At 34.9% G+C, this 18319-nt stretch overlaps 1 protein-coding gene across 5 annotated transcripts in view; it reads left to right on the top strand.

The window, feature by feature from the left end:
• Positions 1 to 18319, top strand: part of PTPN4 (protein tyrosine phosphatase non-receptor type 4) — a 224530-nt gene that overhangs the window by 119086 nt on the left and 87125 nt on the right. Inside the window, exons 5-9 of one of the 5 annotated variants that reach the window (XM_054478748.2) lie at positions 57 to 135; positions 4370 to 4414; positions 4680 to 4732; positions 5087 to 5207; positions 8394 to 8481. In XM_054478748.2, coding sequence (XP_054334723.1) covers positions 57 to 135; positions 4370 to 4414; positions 4680 to 4732; positions 5087 to 5207; positions 8394 to 8481 — 386 coding nt within the window. Of the gene's footprint in view, positions 1 to 35; positions 136 to 4369; positions 4415 to 4679; positions 4733 to 5086; positions 5208 to 8393; positions 8482 to 18319 lie in introns of all 5 variants that reach the window. The other 4 variants (XM_054478745.2, XM_063647371.1, XM_063647372.1 and 1 more) reach the window with 4 other exon arrangements.

Here is an 18319-nt window from a genome sequence, read left to right as displayed (position 1 = left end):
TAAAGATAAAGGATTAATATAGTCTGATTAATTAGAACTACTTTTATTAATTCTAGGAGGATCTCCTTACAGTTTGAACTTTAGAGTCAAATTTTTTGTAAGTGACCCCAACAAGTTACAAGAAGAATATACAAGGTGGGTTTATGGATATATTTTTCTTGAAAATATTGTCAAAACTCTAATATGAAATTTTGAAATTAATTAGGCAAAAAGAAATTACTGTGGTGTAATTCTGAGCTTTCCAGTCAGTACACAGAATAAGTTATGGCTATTCCAAGATAACGTTTTCCTCCTTTTTTGGTTGGCTGGGAGAGCATAGGGGGATTTAAAACCTCAGGGCTGCCCAGTCCAGCCCCAGCCTCCTGAACCATATAAATATTAAAAATTTCTACTTGTGAACACTGCTTAAGTGTGGCTATAATTAATTGAGGTCATCAGATGTTGCTGAAATTGTATCCAAAGGATGCTGTGTGATGAGAAATTTGGGTTTTTTTTCCCCATGTGAAAGCATATTCTAGTATCTTTTTTTATTGGGGAGAACATAGAATTTATAAAATATATAACCATTATTTGCGGGTCAGTAGGTACCTTTTGTCCCCTATGTGTTTTTAATCTTTGGTTCCAAAAAAATGTAATGGAGTTTATAAAGGATGTTGCAGAGAGTGCACTAGCATGTTGAGGCCTTTACATGCCCACTTGACTCTCCATTTTAAGTCTCAGCTTATGTTACTATCTAATTCTGTGGTCATTTCGACTTGACAGAGTATATACACATGAATGATCTAGATGAACATTTTGATAATGTTCTTGAATGTAAGGTGAAATATTGAAGGTAGAAATGGAGAAATACCAACAGTGTAGTAGCTGTCGGTATTAACCTGAATGACAACTTTGTGTGTTGCCTGAAAGACAGAATTAGTAATTAGTAATTAGTTATTTTAAAAAGACAGTTAAAAATTAGCATGTTATACTCTCTGTAAAATTCTCAGTTATAAGAATATAGGCCAGTGACTACATTCAGAATTACTCTAAAAGATAGGTGTCAAATTAAAAAATCCATACCTAAAATTACCTATAGATGGGATGTTAAATTTTAATGTATTGGTTATCATTTAGGATACTGTCTTGGAGAAACAAAAGGATAAATTAAAGATATTTAATTAGCTGCAGCTGCCAGTTCTAAGGTGTTTGCAGAGTGTTTGGTAGTAAACCAAGTGAGAAAAATTAGATTGAAATTCTAGAGATTTCTTTTCAGTGTGTTTTGGGGTGGGTGCGCAGGTGTTCCTTTTTTTTTTTTTTTTTTTTTTTTTAACAAATCGGAGAACTCAGTAATGTAGTCTCAGGATTGTGTAATCCTAATGCTTGCAACTATTAGTAGAATCCAAGCTAATTCCTCTTGAAAAACTAGTTGTGGCTGGGTGCTGTGGCTCACGCCTGTAATCCCAGCACTTTGGGAGGCCAAGGCGGGCGTTACCACGAGGTCAGGAGATCAAGACCATCCTGGCTAACACGGTGAAACCCCATCTCTACTAAAAATACAAAAAATTAGCTGGGCGTGGTGGCAGGCGCCTGTAGTCCCAGCTACTGGGGAGGCTGAGGCAGGAGAATGGCGTGAACCCGGGAGGCGAGCTGGCAGTGAGCCGAGATCATGCCACTGCACTCCAGCCTGGGCGACAGAGTGAGACTCCGTCTTTGTGTTATATGTATACACGTTAGCGTAATATTGTAGCCCTTAAAATATTGTCAGTTATAACTATGTTTATAATGTACTTCACTTGAAAAACTGTCTTTGAATTTCTGAATGGAAGTAGAATGTGTTGATTCTTTTATAGCCTGCATTGAAAACATAATAAGGAAATAAATATGCTTCACTAATAAGTTGAAATAACTGCCTGAAGCAGAAGAAAGTAAAATCAAGTTTGATGGTAGTCAAGGAATTAATTTGTTCTCAGACCCTTTTATAATGGAATGTTATGGAATCTTATAACTGGTATTATTTGGTAAAATGGGGTAAATGTCTAGTTTTTTGTAAATTTTACTACCATAGTGTATATCAGTGATTTTTCTACTCTGATTAGAAATTAGAATCATTTGGGGGAGCTTTAAACCATAATGATGTCTTGGCCACATCCCTAGATAATTCTGATTGAACAGGTCTTAGATGGGACCTGAGCATAGGCATGTACAAGTTCTCCCAAATGATTCTAATATGTAGCCAAGGCTGCATATTAGACAAAGTTTTAATGCTTGAGTAGCCTTAATGTGATGGTTATGATTAGTAACAGTGCACCTTCTGCCACAGCTGCTAAGTTTTCAGAACTAGTTTAGACCCCAGGAAACAGAAAATCTGCTACACCTCCTTACCTTGAGATTTCAAGAATGTAAATAGTATATTCCCAATATGCAGATGAATCTGCTTAGTAATTCTTTCTCAGTTTTTAGCTATATGAAAGTTGATTCTGTTTGGTAGTGAGCCAAGAGGAGAAAATAAACTCTGTGTAATGCTAAATTAATTTTTTAAATAACCCTTTAATTAGTGAATTAGTTTAGTTTAATTAGTGAAAAATATTCCTTTAATTTTGAAATAGTGGGGGGGGGGTGCCGGAAAGAATGGAGTCAAACAGGTTCCACCAGGTTAAACACCGTTTACTTTTAGCAGGTGCTAGCATCATTAGAATTGAATTTTTCCAATTCCTGAGATACGTATACTAGGCAAGTTGATACTACTTTCTTTTTACAAATGTAGAAACTAAGGCTCAGCCACATTTTAACTAATTTGCCCAAGATCACAGGCCAGTTTTGCCTAGGACTTAAATTCTGGTTTCTACTTTTAACAGTTAAGTTCTTGCCTCTTGGTTAAATGAGTATGTAAGTAAAATTTGGCAAGTATAGGCATTATTTATGTCAGATTTACAATATTATGTCAAGGATATACATGACCTTTAAATCCTGACTATAAGATTATTTCTCACCGGGAACCTTTAACTTTGAATTTTCTTTTTTTTTTCTTTTTTTGAGATAGAGTCTCACTCTGTCGCCCAGGCTGGAGTGCAGTGGCGCGATCTCAGCTCATTGCAAGCTCCGCCTCCCGGGTTCACGCCATTCTCCTGCCTTGGCCTCCCGAGTAGCTGGGACTACAGGTGCCTGCCATCACGCCCGGCTAATTTTTTTTTTTTTTTTTTTTTGTATTTTTAGTAGAGATGGGATTTCACCATGTTAGCCAGGAAGGATGGTCTCGATCTCCTGACCTTGTGATCTGCCCGCTTCGGCCTCCCAGATAACCTTGAATTATTAAACCAAAACAGGCCTGATAGAAATATACTGTCTTGGATTGAGTAAATAGATTATATTTATAATATTATGCACTAAGCCTCACAAGAAGTTATATATGAAGCCAGGATGTTTGTATTCTTATTTTTTTTTTTTTTTGTAATGAATATCTGATTCTCTGAAAACCTCTTTGGTAATTTGAATATTTTCATGGAGCTCTTCAATGACTTAATCAGCCAAACTAGAATTTCTAATGACTTTTGACTCTTGGAATATGTACTTTTTTTAGTTTAGTGAAATAAAAAATCTTAAGATTTCCTGGTTAAACATTTAAAACCACAAAGTTTGGTCTTCTGCCATCCCTATACAACACAGGTGACTTTGCCCAAGTATGACAAATCTTTGAGTGGGTTACACACTAGCAGAGACTAAAGGACAATGCTATCTTGTAAGCAATGACAGCAGGCTTGTTAAAGAAAACTTAAGTTTTTGTTGGTTTCACAGGAAATTGAATACTTGACAATTCTAACAACAGTAGACAAAAGAGCTCTTCCCCCGCCCCAATCAAAGAGAGACTTCCTTAATTCACATGGAAGTGTATAGGTGCTTTTCTGTAACAGGCAGCTTCCTGCCATCTGATGATAAAATGATCAAAACGCTGGCCTGTCCTTGTAGCTGGCTTTCTATCTCAGACCAGCGAAAATCATTGCTGGTCTCTAGTGCATTGCTTACAGTGCTCTTCCATGTTTGTGATACTCAGGTTTTCTATGCTTCCCACTTCTACTTTCTGCATATACCAACCCTCAAGAGTATTTCTCCCTCTGTCATGTAACTGTTTGAAATCTTGAGGGCTTCTATAATGGAAGCTAGTGGAAACAAGACATTCGAAATACAAATTTCATACATCAAAGAGTTTTAAAGATTTAGATTCATAAGCTTATGAAATCTTATTTTTAAACTACTTTACGTGTTTTAATATGTAAATTATAAAAGCAAATATTTAAATATTTTTATTTGTTAATGTAAGTATACAGTTTCTTAAAATTGAAATTGTTACAATTCTAGTAAATGCTATCCTTTTTGTTTGTTTGTTTTTAAGGTACCAGTATTTTTTGCAAATTAAACAAGACATTCTTACTGGAAGGTGGGCTCTTTAAATTTCTTAAAAATTTTTTGTAATGGACTTTAAAAATACTTCTAAAATCTGTGTTAAGTAATTCATGGTCATTGCAAACAAATTATTTAAGAAGGTTACATGTAGTGTGAATTCCTTTCATCAGATAAGTTTATTTCTTAATAGTTAAAATCAAATCACATGAAACTTCAAGTGTGATTGTTTAACAAATTATAGCACTTTTGAAATTACTATGTTTAACCTTCGGTTATGTATTTTTGTTTTGTTTTATTAGATTACCCTGTCCTTCTAATACTGCTGCCCTTTTAGCTTCATTTGCTGTTCAGTGTAAGTATCAGCCCATTTTTAGGTCAAATAGCATCTAACTGTGGTTTGTGTTGCTAGTACATTGGTTTTAATGTGGGAGTTCTTTAGACATGTTGCTATATAGAAAATAGTGACTGCAGTGGAAATGTAATGAAATCTCCAGTTAGTTAGAAATTACTATGATTTTTGAAAAAAATTTCCTCTGAAATTGAGACCAAGAAGAATGTTAAATGGATTGCTGTGGCTTGCTTAAATGGTTATATTAGAAACATAAGTATTTTACATCCAGAAATAGAATTAATGGCATCATTGATTTGACTATAATAATTTAAAAATTTGTTTATTAAAATATGAATGTTTTCCTTTCATTATTAGCTGAACTTGGAGACTACGATCAGTCAGAGAACTTGCCGGGCTACCTCTCAGATTATTCTTTCATTCCTAATCAACCTCAAGATTTTGAAAAAGAAATTGCAAAATTACATCAGCAACACATGTAAGAGTTTTTTAGTTTTATATTTGATAAACTTCTTAATGGCATTCTTTCTAGAGAAATGTTTGAAATTCTAATATGATGGCTGTATTTAATATAGAACAATTACTGTTACCTAAAATAATATTATTGTAAAGAAATATAGGTGATCTGTGCTAAAAAATGATTTCATAGAATATAAGAAGCTCATTTTCATTTCTATTAAGAGCCATTAAGCTATGTGTAAACAGATATTTATTTGCTATTGTGTGATAGTCTTAAGTAATTTTAGAATATAAATAGTATAGTCACAATATAGAGATCAGTCTGCTTAATAATTCTTTCTCAGTTTTTAGGTATAAAGGACTTGATTCTCCTTGGTAGTGAGCCAAGAGGAGAACAGGAACTCTATATAATACTAAATTAATTTTTAAAAAATATTTCTTTAAAAATAGTACAGGTTGAACATCCTTAACCCAAGAGTTTGAAATTCAGAGAGCTCTAAAATTTGAAACTTTTTGAGCACTGACATTACATCACAGTGGAAAATTCTGCACCTGATCTCATGTAATGGGTTTCAGTCAAAATTCGGTGAAAACTTTGTTTCATACACAGAATTATTTTAAATATTATATAATATTACCTTCAGGCTATGTGTATAAAGTGTATATGAAACATAAATTTCATGTTTAGACTTGGTTTCTGTACAAAGATATTGCATTAAGTGTATGCAAATATTTCAAAACTTGAAAAAATCTGAAATCTGAAACACTTAGGATCCCAAGCATTTCAGATAAGAGATACTTAACCTTATCAATATTCGTTCATTAACAATATTCATTCAACTTTGATTTTTTTGTGTGAGTATAATTTTCTATATTATTTTTTCAAAAGAGATTTGTTGCCTTGAATAGAAAGTAATATTGTTTATTGGTTCAGAATTCAGTTGTGCTTCAATATACAATTCAGAATACTCAGGGAAAAACTAAGGCAGTGTTGCATATTGGCTAAGAGTCTGAACTAAAGAGCCAGACTGCCTGGTTTGAAATTCTGTAAGATTACTTACTGTCTTATAACCTTGGCCAAACTGCTTTATGCCTCTTCTTCTCTGTTTCCTTATGTAAACTGGGGATAATGAAAGTATCTGTCTATCTCTGGAGTTATTGTAGGTCTTAAATGAGTTTATATACATAAGGTTCTCAGAACCATACATAGCACATTGTAGGCACTGAAGAAATGTTAGCTGTTGTTATTATTAAGAAAACTTACTTTCTTTTACTAATAACTCATGTGTCTAAAACAGCATAACAAACCATGGCCCACTGAAACGGAGTCTCGCTCTGTCGCCCAGGCTGGAGTGCGATCTCGGCTCACTGCAAGCTCCGCCTCCTGGGTTCATGCTATTCTCCTGCCTCAGCCTCCCCGTAGCTGGGACTACAGGTGCCCGCCACCATGCCCGGCTAATTTTTTGTATTTTTAGTAGAGATAGGTTTTCACCATGTTAGCCAGGATGGTCTTGATCTCCTGACCTCATGATCCGCCCGCCTTGGCCTCCCAAAGTGCTGGGATTACAGGCGTGAGCCACCACGCCCAGCCTCCATTGCCTATTTTTATATGGCCCACAGGCTAAGATTGTTATATAAGTGGTTACAGAAAATCAAAAGAAGAATAGCATTTTGTGGCATGTGAAATTTTATAAAATTCAGTGTTCGTGAATAAAACACTGGAACACAGATACCGTCATTCATTTATATGTTGTCTATGGCTGTTTTCGCACAATGGCCAAGCTAAATAGTTGCCACAGAGACTGTATGTCCTAAAAGCCTACAATATTTACTGTCCAGCCCTTTGCAAGAAAAGGTTTGCTGATTCCTGATCTAAAATAGACTAATGACTAAGAGTTTTTAATGGACTGCCTAATGTGGTGAGGGGGCTATTTTAGTCTAAGTAAATTCCATTCATAGTGAAAGTTATACATACAGCATATCAGAATCAAGAGTTTGAAGATAAGCCAGATTTTTAAAATTTACCGATAATGAAAAGACTCTTGAGGAAAAGCTTATTGATTATATATTTCTATTGATTATATGTTTCTATTTGGTTTAAGTAAATGATTCATCAGATCTTTAAATGAAGAAAAATAGAAGTATCCACTTTAACTGGAGGGAGTATATATTTAATTTAACTTTATAGAAATTGGAAGTGTACTGCTGCTTTTGAGGAGTCGTGTTATGATCATGCGTTAGCGGGCTGTTGGCTCCCTTTTCTAGTAGCATTAGTGAATAGAAAGTTTGTATCTTTGTTTTTGTAATTTGCTGCTTTTGCTCTGCTGATATTATCTGTCTGATAGTAACAGATAACTAAGGTTGTTAAAACTATATGTGAAATAGGAGTAAATCTATTTTTAAAGGCCTTACATTTAGAGCAATGGTTCTTCAACTTGTGTTTATAAGAATCACTTGGTATTCTTGTTAAATATAAACAGTTTTGACCTCATCCTTTCTAAATCAGACTCTACAGATAGTCTTCTTAAACCGCCTGTGATGAAAGATGATTTCTTCCCCCCAGCTGTTATTATTGTTACTTATATTTTGTAGAATATAATAAAAATTAATTACTAGAAAAATAAAGTGGAGAAAAAACAAAGACGTAAAAAATACAAGTCCTCATTTGTTTGTTTTTTTGTTTTGTTTTTTACTGTTAGATTTAACAGATATTATCCAGGCAGATTGCTATACAAACCTCCAACACTCAGGTTCCATACTGTGAATCAACCTCTGTCTGTGCACCACACTCTGAGAAGCACTGCCCTGGAGGCTGGCTTAGAATCTGCAAGTTTCAGAGATATCCTGTGTGATTTAAATGCAGATATCTTATATGAACCAAATTTTGAGAAATACTGCTTTTAAGTTATATCTAAAAGTGAGGGGTTTTGTTATAGTCATCCATATAAATAGTGAGGAGCTTTAAAAACTTGTTGTATTCTTGTATTTCTAGAAAATAAGACAGTATTCTGGAAAATAATAATTTGGGTTACTGAAAATGTGCCCTCCAGGTAAGTTAGAGGAGTAGTCCTGCATGGTGTTTTGTAGATTTAATTAGACTGCTCAGTTTTTTTCAGATAAATAGCCTTTTTCTAATTTAGCCATATTTGATTGATTGATTGATTGATTGCTTGATCTAATTTTTAACTTAATAATGTCTTTATAGAGGCTTATCTCCTGCAGAAGCAGAATTTAATTACCTAAACACAGCACGTACCTTAGAACTCTATGGAGTTGAATTCCACTATGCAAGGGTAAGTGAAGAAAACTTACTTCGATGTTGTTGAGTTAGGCTCCGTTACTCAGTATAACATTTTTTAAGATTAGATAACAAATGGAATAAGTTATGATTGCTGCTGACATAGCTGCACTGAAAATTTCCTCTGAATTTAAGTATTTTCACAATAACTTAAGATTCAATTCCTGAATGTTAAGGATGGTTAATGTGGATTCTTCAAGGTAGTGTTTTATATGTAAAGATAATTTTTATAGACCATAAGATATAGTACCTTTAGAATATTTATTTTAAAATGTAATTGTTAAGCTATAGGAAAAGTGGCTTTTGTATACTTTTATAATAATGATCATTAAAAATGTTCTCACATCACTGAGGCCTGTATTAGTGCACTTACTTTGTTTTCATCATTTAATAGCACTATTATGAGTTTTTATTTATAAAGCACAACATGGAGCGTATTAACATATTTTTATCTCTCTCCCATCCCCGTATTGAAGTGGAATTTATAGTCACTGACTTTTTCTGTATTATACCGTGTAACTTCTTTTCCCTTGTGTCAAACATTGCTCCCTTTGAAAAACTGGTAACCTCCTGGCATAAGCATATTTGTGAGTGTTTATCCTGTATTTGTGTGTTTCCTCATGTTTTTCTTGAGTTCTTTATCAAAAGTACTTGGAGTACAGCTATTCTATACCCAGTGAAAAGTGGAATTATAATCATCAGTTGAGTTGGTGATAGCATTTATCTTCTCTTGGGAATGAATAGTTGAGCCTAAAAAGGATATCAACCTGAAAGAGAATTCAGAGCCAATATTTTTCTTAGATAATTATTTTCAATCATTTTAATACTCAGAGACTCACAGGTACACAGATAGTTGTTGAAGTACTCAAAGTTCTACTTCATGTAATGGTTTTATCCTTTAGGACCTTACCTGACCATGTTCTGGGAGAAGAACATTAGTTCTTATGTTTCACAAAGCTTATGTCAATCTTTCCTTTAAAAGACCAGATGAGTTGCTTTCCTCAGATGATTTTATCTTGTAATTCTGAGTGTTACTTGGAAATCTTTTTGTCTAATTCCATTTAAAACGTGTCTCTTAGAAACCTTCAGCTTTCTTTTTTTTTTTCCTTCAACTTTTATTTTAAGTTCAACTTTCTGCTTTCTTTAAAATATGCCCTTTTATTTTCCTTCCTTATTTAGGGCCTATATCTTTTGAACATGATTCTTAAAAATGTAATGTACTGGTCAGTATTTGTGTAACTAGTTTGTTTTTTATTATAATAAAGTTTAAAACAGATGGAACTTTAAATATATGAATTAAACTATGGTTAAAAATAAAAAGGGGCCGGGCATAATGTGTCATGCCTATAATCCCAACACTTTGGGACGGCGAGGCAGGAGGATTGTGTGAGCCCAGGTGTTCAAGACCAGCCTGGGAAACATAATGAGATCTCATCTCTACAAATTTAAAAAATGACCTGGGCATGGTGGTGCATGCCTGTAGTCCCAGCTACTCAGGAGGCTGAGGCAGGAGGATCAGCTGAGCCCAGGAGTCTAAGGCTTCTGTAAGCTGTGATCATGCTACTTCACTCCAGCCTGGGTGACAGCAAGATCCTGTCCTTTCTTCTAGTATTTTTATAGTTTTGGGTATTACACTTAAGTCTTTCATTGTCTTGAGTTGATTTTTGTATATGGTAAGAGCTAGATGTCCAGTTTTCTTCCTCTGTATGTGGCTATCTGATTTTCTCAGAACCATTTATTGAAGAGAATGTCCTTTCCCCAGTGTAAGTTCTTGTTGACTTTGTTGAAGATCAGTTGGCTGTAAATATTTGGCTTTGTTTCTGGGTTCTCTAGTCTGTCCTATTGGTCTGTGTGTATGTTTTTCTATCAGTACCATGCTGTTTTGGTTACTGTAGCCTAGTAATATATTTTGACATCAGGTAATTTGATGCTTTGTTCTTTTTGCTCCGGATTGCTTTGACTATTTGAGCTCTTTTTTGTTTCTATATTAATTTTAGGATTGTTTTTTCTAATTCTATAAAGAACATTGTTGGTATTTTGATAGGGATTGCACTGGATCTGTAGAGTGCTTTGGCAATATGGTCATTTTAACAATATTAGTTCTTCAGATGCAAAGACATGGGATTTTTTCTATTTGTTTGTGTCATCTTAAATTTTTCATCAGTGTTTTGTAGTTTTCCTTGTAGAGATCATTCACCTTCTTGGTTAAATTTAGTCCTAGGTATTTTTTGTAGCTATTGTAAATGGGATTGCCTTCTTGATTTCTTTCTCAGCTAGATCATTATTGATGTATAGAAGTGCTGCTGGTTTTTAATGTGTTGATTTTTACTGAATTTATTTATGAAATCTAAGCATTTTTGGTGGAGTCTTTAGGTTTTTTTAGATATAAGATCATATCATCAGCAAAAAGAGGCCATTTGACTTCCTCTTTCCCAATTTGGATACCTTTTCCTTCTTTCTCTTGCCTGAGTGCTCTGGCTAGGACTTCCACTACTATGTTGAATAAGAGTGTGAAAGTGGGCATCCTTGTCTTTTTCCAGTTCTTAGGGGGAACAATTTCAACTTTTCTGTATTCAGTATGATGTTGACTTTGGGTTTGTCATATATGGCTTTTATTATTTTGAGGTATGTTCCTTCTGTGCATTTGTTGGGATGTTGAAGTTTTTCAAATGCTTTTACAATGTCTTTTGAGATGGGCATATGGTTTTTATTCTTCGTTCTGTTCTTGTGATATATCATGTTTATTGATTTGTGTGTGTTGAACTATCCTTACATTCCTGATATAATGTATTGTATCTGATTGTGGTGTATTATCTTTCTAACATGCTGTTGGATTTGGTTTGCTAGTACTTTGTTCAAGATGTTGGTGTCTGTGTTCATCAGGGATACTGGCCTGTAGTTTTCTTTTTTCTAGTTTTTGCATCTTTGTCTGGTTTTGGTATGATGCTAATGCTGACCTTATAGAATGAGTTAGGAGAATTCCCTCCTCTTCAGTTTTTTTTGGAATAGTTTCAGGAATGTTATTACTTCTTTGTGTGTTTGGTAACATTCAGCTTTGATTCCATCTGGTCCTGGGCATTTCTGTGTTGGGAGACTTTCTCTACTGATTTCAATATCACTACACATTATTGGTCTCTTCAGGTTTTCTATTTCTTCTTGATTCAGTCTTGGTAGGTTATATGTTTCCAGGAATTCATTTCTTCTATGTTTCCCAGTTTGTCAGCTTGTAGTTGTTCGTAATAGACTCCGATGGGCCGGGCGCGGTGGCTCATGCCTGTAATCCCAGCACTTTGGTAGGCCGAGACGGGTGGATCACGAGGTCAGGAGATTGAGACCATCCTGGCTAACGCGGTGAAACCCTGTCTCTACTAAAAATACAAAAAAATTAGCCGGGCGTGGTGGTGGGCGCTTGTAGTCCCCGCTACTCGAGAGGCTGAGGTAGGAGAATGGTGTGAACCCCGGAGGCGGAGCTTGCAGTGAGCCAAGACGTGCCACTGCACTCCAGCCTGGGCGACAGAGCAAGACTCCGTCTCAAAAAAAAAAAAAAAAGTCTCAATGATCTTTTGTGTTTCTGTAGTATCAGTTGCAATGTCTCCTTTTCATTTCTGATTTTACTTATTTGGATATTCTGTCTTCTTGGTTAGTCTAGCAGTTTATTAATTTTGTTTATCTTTTTGAAGAACCAACTTTTTGTTTCATTTATCCATCATATTTTTTATGGTCACTATTTCATTTGTTTCTGCTCTGATCTTTGTTATTTCTGTTCTACTAATTTTAGGTTTGTTTTCTTCTTGCTATTCCAGGTTTTTGAGATGCGTTGTTATGTTAACTTGTAATCTTTCTCCTTTTTTTGTGTAGGCATTTATTGCTGTAAACATCCCTCTTATCAGTGCCTTTGTCGTATCCCACAGGTTTTACTATGTTGTATTCCATTTTCATTTGTTTCAAAGAATTTTTTTATTTCCATCTTAATTTCTTAATGGACCCAATGGTCATTTAGAAGCATGTTGTTTAACTAATTTGTTGAGACTTGTTTTGTGGCAAAAACATATGGCCTATCTTGGAAGATGTTCCATGTGCTTATGAAAATAATGCATATTCTGCATTGTTCAGTAGAATGTTCTGTAAGTGTCTGTTTGGTCCATTTGATCTAATGTTAGTTTAAGTCCAGTGTTTCTTTATTTTTTTTCTAGATCTGTCTAATGCTGAGAGTGAGGTGTTAGTCCCCTACTATTATTGTATTGCAGTCTGTGTCTCTCTTTAGATCTAGTAATATTTGTTTTATGAATCTGGGTACTCCAGTGTTTGGTGCCTATATATTTAGAATAGTTATGTCCTCTTACTGGGTTGATCTCTTTATCATTATATAATGACCTTCTTTGTCTTTTTTTTTTTTTTTAACTGTTCTTGAAATAATTAAAATCTGTTTTATCTGATAAAAGTTGGGGTACTCCTAACTTTTCATTTTCATTTGTGTGGAGTATTTTTTTCCATCCCTTTATTTTCAGTCTATATGTGTTTTTAATGAAAAAGTGAGTGTCTTTTAAGCAACATATAGTTGAATTATGTATTTTAGTCCATTCAGCCATTTTGTATCTTTTAAGAGGAGAATTTGACCTATTTACATTCAAAGTTATTGGTATGTGAGGTTTTGTTTTTTTCATATTGTTAATTGTTTTCTGGTTATTATATGTATTCTGTGTTTCTTTTTCTCTTATAGGTTGTTGTTTTGATGGGTTTCTGTAGTGATACTGTTTGAGTCCTTTCTCTTCCTCCTTTATATTTCTTTACCCATTAAGTTTATACTTTTGTGTGTTTTCATGATGGTAAATGTCATCATTTCACTTCCAAGTTTAGGACTCTCTTGAGCATATCTTGTAGAACTGATCTAGTGGTATAGAATTCCCATAGGATTTATTTGTCTGTGAATGATTTCATTTTCCTTTCATTTATAAGTGATAATTTTGATGGATATAGTATTCTTGAGTGGCAGGTTTTTTCTTTCAGCACTTTCAATATATCATTCCATTGTCTTCTGGCCTATAAAATTTCTGCTGAGAAATTCACTGTTAGACTGGTGGGGTTTTCTTTATAGGTGATGAGACACTTCTGCTATTTTTAGGATTTGTTCCTGAAGTTTGACTTTAGACAGTCTGATTATAATGTTCCATGGAGAACACCTCTTTACATTATTATCTGCTTGGGGATACAAATAACATGTAAATTTGGTCACCTTATCTTGCCTCAAATTTCAGGAAGGCTTTGCTCATTCTTTTTTCATCTCTTTTCATCTCTTTTCTTTATTTTTTTTTGACTGGATTATTCTGAAAGACTTGTCTTCAAGTTCCAAGATTCATTCTTCAGACTGATGTAGGCTATTGTTGAGTTTTCAAATGTATTTTGAATTTTTTTCAGTGAATTCTACAGTTTCAGTTTTTTGTTTGTTTGTTTGTTTTTGAGACGGAGTCTTGCTCTGTTGCCCAGATTGGAGTGCAGTGGTGTGATCTCAGCTCACTGCAACCTCCACCTCCCAGATTCAAGTGATTCTCGTGCCTCAGCCTCCCCAGTAGCTGGGATTACTGGCGCATGCCACCATGCCTGGCTAATTTTTGTATTTTTAGTAGAGACGGGGTTTCACCACGTTGGACAGGCTGGTCTCAAACTCCTGACCTCAGTTGATCCACCCACCTTGGCCTCCCAAAGTGTGGGATTACAGGCATGAAACAGCTTCAGAATTTTTATTAGGTTCTTTAAAAAAATATCTCTTTGGTAAATTTCTCATTCATACCCTGAATAGTTTTCCTGACTTATTTGTATTGTTTTTCAGAATTCTCTTGTGTCTCACTGAGCTTTCAAGTCAATAATTTGAATTCTTTATTTCATGCTGGGATTTTGAAATTTTCTTTTTGATTAAGATCTATTGCTGGAGAATTATTATATTCCTTTGGCGATACCATATTTTCTTGCTATTTCATGTTTCCTGTGTGCTTGCATTGTATCTGTGCATCTGGTGCAATAGTTGCTGCTGCTTATATTTGAATTTGCTTTTGTAGGAGAGGACTTTTTCCTGAAGATTTATCTATGGTTTGGGTTGAGTAGGGTACGTAGACTTCGATTCTGGCTGCATGCAGTAATATGGTCTCATTTATAGATATCGTAGATACAGCAGTGAGTAAAGTAGATAAAACTGAACCCCCCCCAAGCTTGCATTCTGTGGGACAAGAAACAAAACTATAAACAAACAATTATGGGTATATCAGAGTATGTACTATTTGACTCCATTGAAGTTCAGTAACTAGCAAAATACCAATCTATATTGCTAGAAGTCAGAATAGCAGTCAGTTCTGGAGGAGTGTTTATTAACTGGGAGACTCATGAGGGAGCTTTCTGGGTTTTTCAAAATGTTCTATATATTGGTTTGTGATGGTTATGTTGGAGTGTAAATAGGTACGTGTATGTATGTGTGTAAAATTTTGAGTTGTACATTTAAGAAATGTGCATTTTACTATATAGTACTTCAGTTCTTTTAAAAAATTAACTAGGTCATATGTCAGATATTGATAGATGCTATGAAGAAAAGTTAAGCTGAGAAAGGGGAATTAAGACAAACAAATGAGGGATCAGGGAAGGTCTCACTGAGAAAGTAAACAGATCTGAAAGAGCCATGCAAACATCTGGGAGGAGATTATTCTAAGCAGAGGAAAGAGCAATGAAATAGTGTATATAGCAGTTCAAATAATAGCTAAGAGTTTAGTATGGCTTGTGTAGTGTGAACAAGGAGAGGAGAGTATTAGGAAATGAGACCAAAGCAGACAAGAACTTCTAAGACTTTTTTTTTTTTTTTTTTTTTGCCTATCTTTCTCTCTTTTGAGGCAGAGTCTTGCTCTGTCTTCCAGGCTGGAGTGCATTGGTGCAATCTCAGCTTACTGCAGCCTTGGTCTCTCGGGCCCAAGTGATCCTCCCACCTCAGCCTTCCACGTAGCTGGGACCACAGGCATGTGTCACCATGCCGGTTGAATTTTTTTTTTTTTTTTAAGTGGAGATGGAGTCTTGCTATGTTGCTCAGGCTGATCTCAAACTTCTCAACTCAAGCAATCCTACCTGCCTTGGCCTCCCAAAGTGCTGGGACTGCAGACATGAGCCACCAAATCTTTATAAAACATTTTAAGGACTTTGGCTTTTAATTATAATCAAAACCATTAGAGAGTTTTGAGGCAATAAAAGACATGTTGTGAAGTTACATTTTTAAAATATAACAATGACTTTTGTTTTGAGAGTATACTATAAGATACTAAGGGAAGAGACTGTTGGAGTGATCCAGGTGAAAGGTAATGGTTCTTGTAGTATTGGGGTGGTGGACAGTAATCAGATTTTGAATATATTTTGAATATGGAAGTGACAGCTTTTACTCATGTGTACTGGCTATGGGTGTGAGAGAAAAAGGATTTGGTAATTTTTCCAAAGCTTTTGGCCTGAACTTTTACTAAACTGGGGAAGACCTGAGAGAAGCACATTTAGTAGGAGCATAAGTCAAGAATTTATCTTGGGACATGTGAAATTTGAAGAGAAGTAAATCCTCATGAAAAAGGGGTAGGCAATTCAATTTATGGACCTGGAGTTGAGAGGAAAAGTCTGGACTAGAAATAATACATTTGGGAATTGTTAGCGTATAGTTAGTAGTTAAAATCATGAGATGAGAGCACTGAGGGAGTAAATTTCGTAGATGTTGAAGAGAATAGGTCCTCAAAGTTGGAACACTTCAATGTTTAGAATTTGAAGAGATGAAGAAGAACCAGGAAAGGAGACCAAGAAGGAGCAGCCATTCAGAAAGGAGAGCCTTTCTTTCTATCAAAGACACAAATGTGTGTCTCTGAAGCCAAGTAAATCAGGAGCAGTCAGCTTTGTCAGATGATGCTGTTAGGTCAAATAAAATGAGGACAGAGAACTGGATTAGAAAAGTGGAGGTCACTGGTGACTTTTCAAGAGCAGTTTGGAGGTGCAGTGATGGCCAAAGAGTGATGAGAGAATATGAAAAAAAAAAAAAAAACTGAGAACAGTAATTTTGAGGGCTTTTGCTCTACAGGACACAGATAATAATAACAGGAAACGCCTATATAGCATTTACTACGTGCCAGCCATCATTCTTAGGGCTTTATGTATGTTAATCCCATTTAATCCTTACAATAGCCTTGTGAGGCAGGAGTATTATTATCTCCACTTTACAGATGAGGAAAATGAGACACGGAAAAGTTAAGTAATGTGACCATGTAATCCCTATTTCTGTATTAAGAGCCAATTTATAGCTTCTTTCCAAAACCTCATTTTTAACCTGCATGTATTTGAAGACTTTTTGACAGATCCATTAAAATAATGAAACAATTTACAAATGTAATCTCTTGGAACAGAGAAAGGAACTCTTTTCTCAAAATTGGAGCTATACATATGACTTTATCCATGTCACTCTACTGTACTCAGATCACATAATGGTTTTCCATAATTCTGATGTGTGCTTTCACTCATTGTGACATAGCATTATTTTATTTTTAGTCAACCATCTTTCTATATCAAGCATCTTTATGAAAGCATAAATAGGTCACTAATTGTTTTCATTTTCACTGAATAACTTGTTTGCATTCTCATACTCCATTAGGCCTATATAAAACATACAAACATTTTTTTCATCATTAATGAATGTATAAGCCTTTATGCCTAACTACATTAAAAATAGACATGAAAATTTTAAACAATTGATATATTGGAAAAGAACATACTGCTACAGGATAAAAGAAAATAATTTCAACATATGTTACAGAAAATTTTTTAATATTCATGTTTTATAAAGAGTTCCCCAAAGGAATAATTTTTTTTAAACTTGTAAGTAGAAACATATGGCATACAGATATAATAAACATTTCACAGGAGAAATATAGGTGACCAGTATTATGCACTTGTCACTAATAATGAAAACAAGGTGATATCAATTTTATCAGATTAGCAAAACTTCAAAGGATTAAAAATAACTATTTTTTGCCTGAGTATGGGAAAGTGGACACTCTAATACATTGTTGAAATATAAATTTGTACCAATCTTTTGGGGGACAAATATTAATATGAATATAATCTTTGCTCACTTCCATTACTGAAACTCCATTCTTTAAAATATTTATAGATGTGTTAGAAAAAGTTGTATAAAGATAGAGGAAAATATACACCAAAGTGTTAATAGCGGTTATCTCTGGGAATTAGGGAAGGAGGCAGGGAAGGTGATGAGGGGAGTCTTTGACTTCTTATTTGATATTTGAAATTGTTGTATATTGTTTTGAAATTGTTTTATAATTAAAAGTAATTAAGAAAATTAACAGCTGTCTCCACCACGTAAAATTAATGTTGTTCTTATGTACATCATAACATTGAGTGGGTTTGGGTTATTGTACTGTTAACATGTGATAGTAGAGAGGTCAGAACATTTAAGTACCCTAGGTAATTAGTTTGTGTATAGTGTAGTAGTCTCCAAAGAAAGGAGGGGATGTTGGGAGGCCGAGGTGGGTGGATCACCTGAGGTCAGGAGTTTGAGACCAGCCTGGCCAACATGGCGAAACCCCGTCTCTACTAAAAGTACAAAAATTAGCTGGGCGTGGTGGTGGTGGGCGCCTGTAATCCCAGCTACTCAGGAGGCTGAGGCAGGAGAATTGCTTGAACCTGGGAGCGGAGGTTGCAGTGAGCCGAGATTGCGCCACTGCACTCCAGCCTGGGTGACAAGAGCGAGACTCCATCTCAAAAAAAAAAAGGCCAGGTGCAGTGGTTCACGCCTGTAATCCCAGCACTTTGGGAGG

The sequence above is a fragment of the Pongo pygmaeus genome, chromosome 11, assembly GCF_028885625.2.
Source record: "Pongo pygmaeus isolate AG05252 chromosome 11, NHGRI_mPonPyg2-v2.0_pri, whole genome shotgun sequence".
In the NCBI taxonomy this organism is placed as follows: domain Eukaryota; kingdom Metazoa; phylum Chordata; class Mammalia; order Primates; family Hominidae; genus Pongo; species Pongo pygmaeus.
The sequence above is the reverse complement of the archived record's forward strand: the minus strand, read 5'-3'. Positions and strand labels throughout refer to the sequence as shown.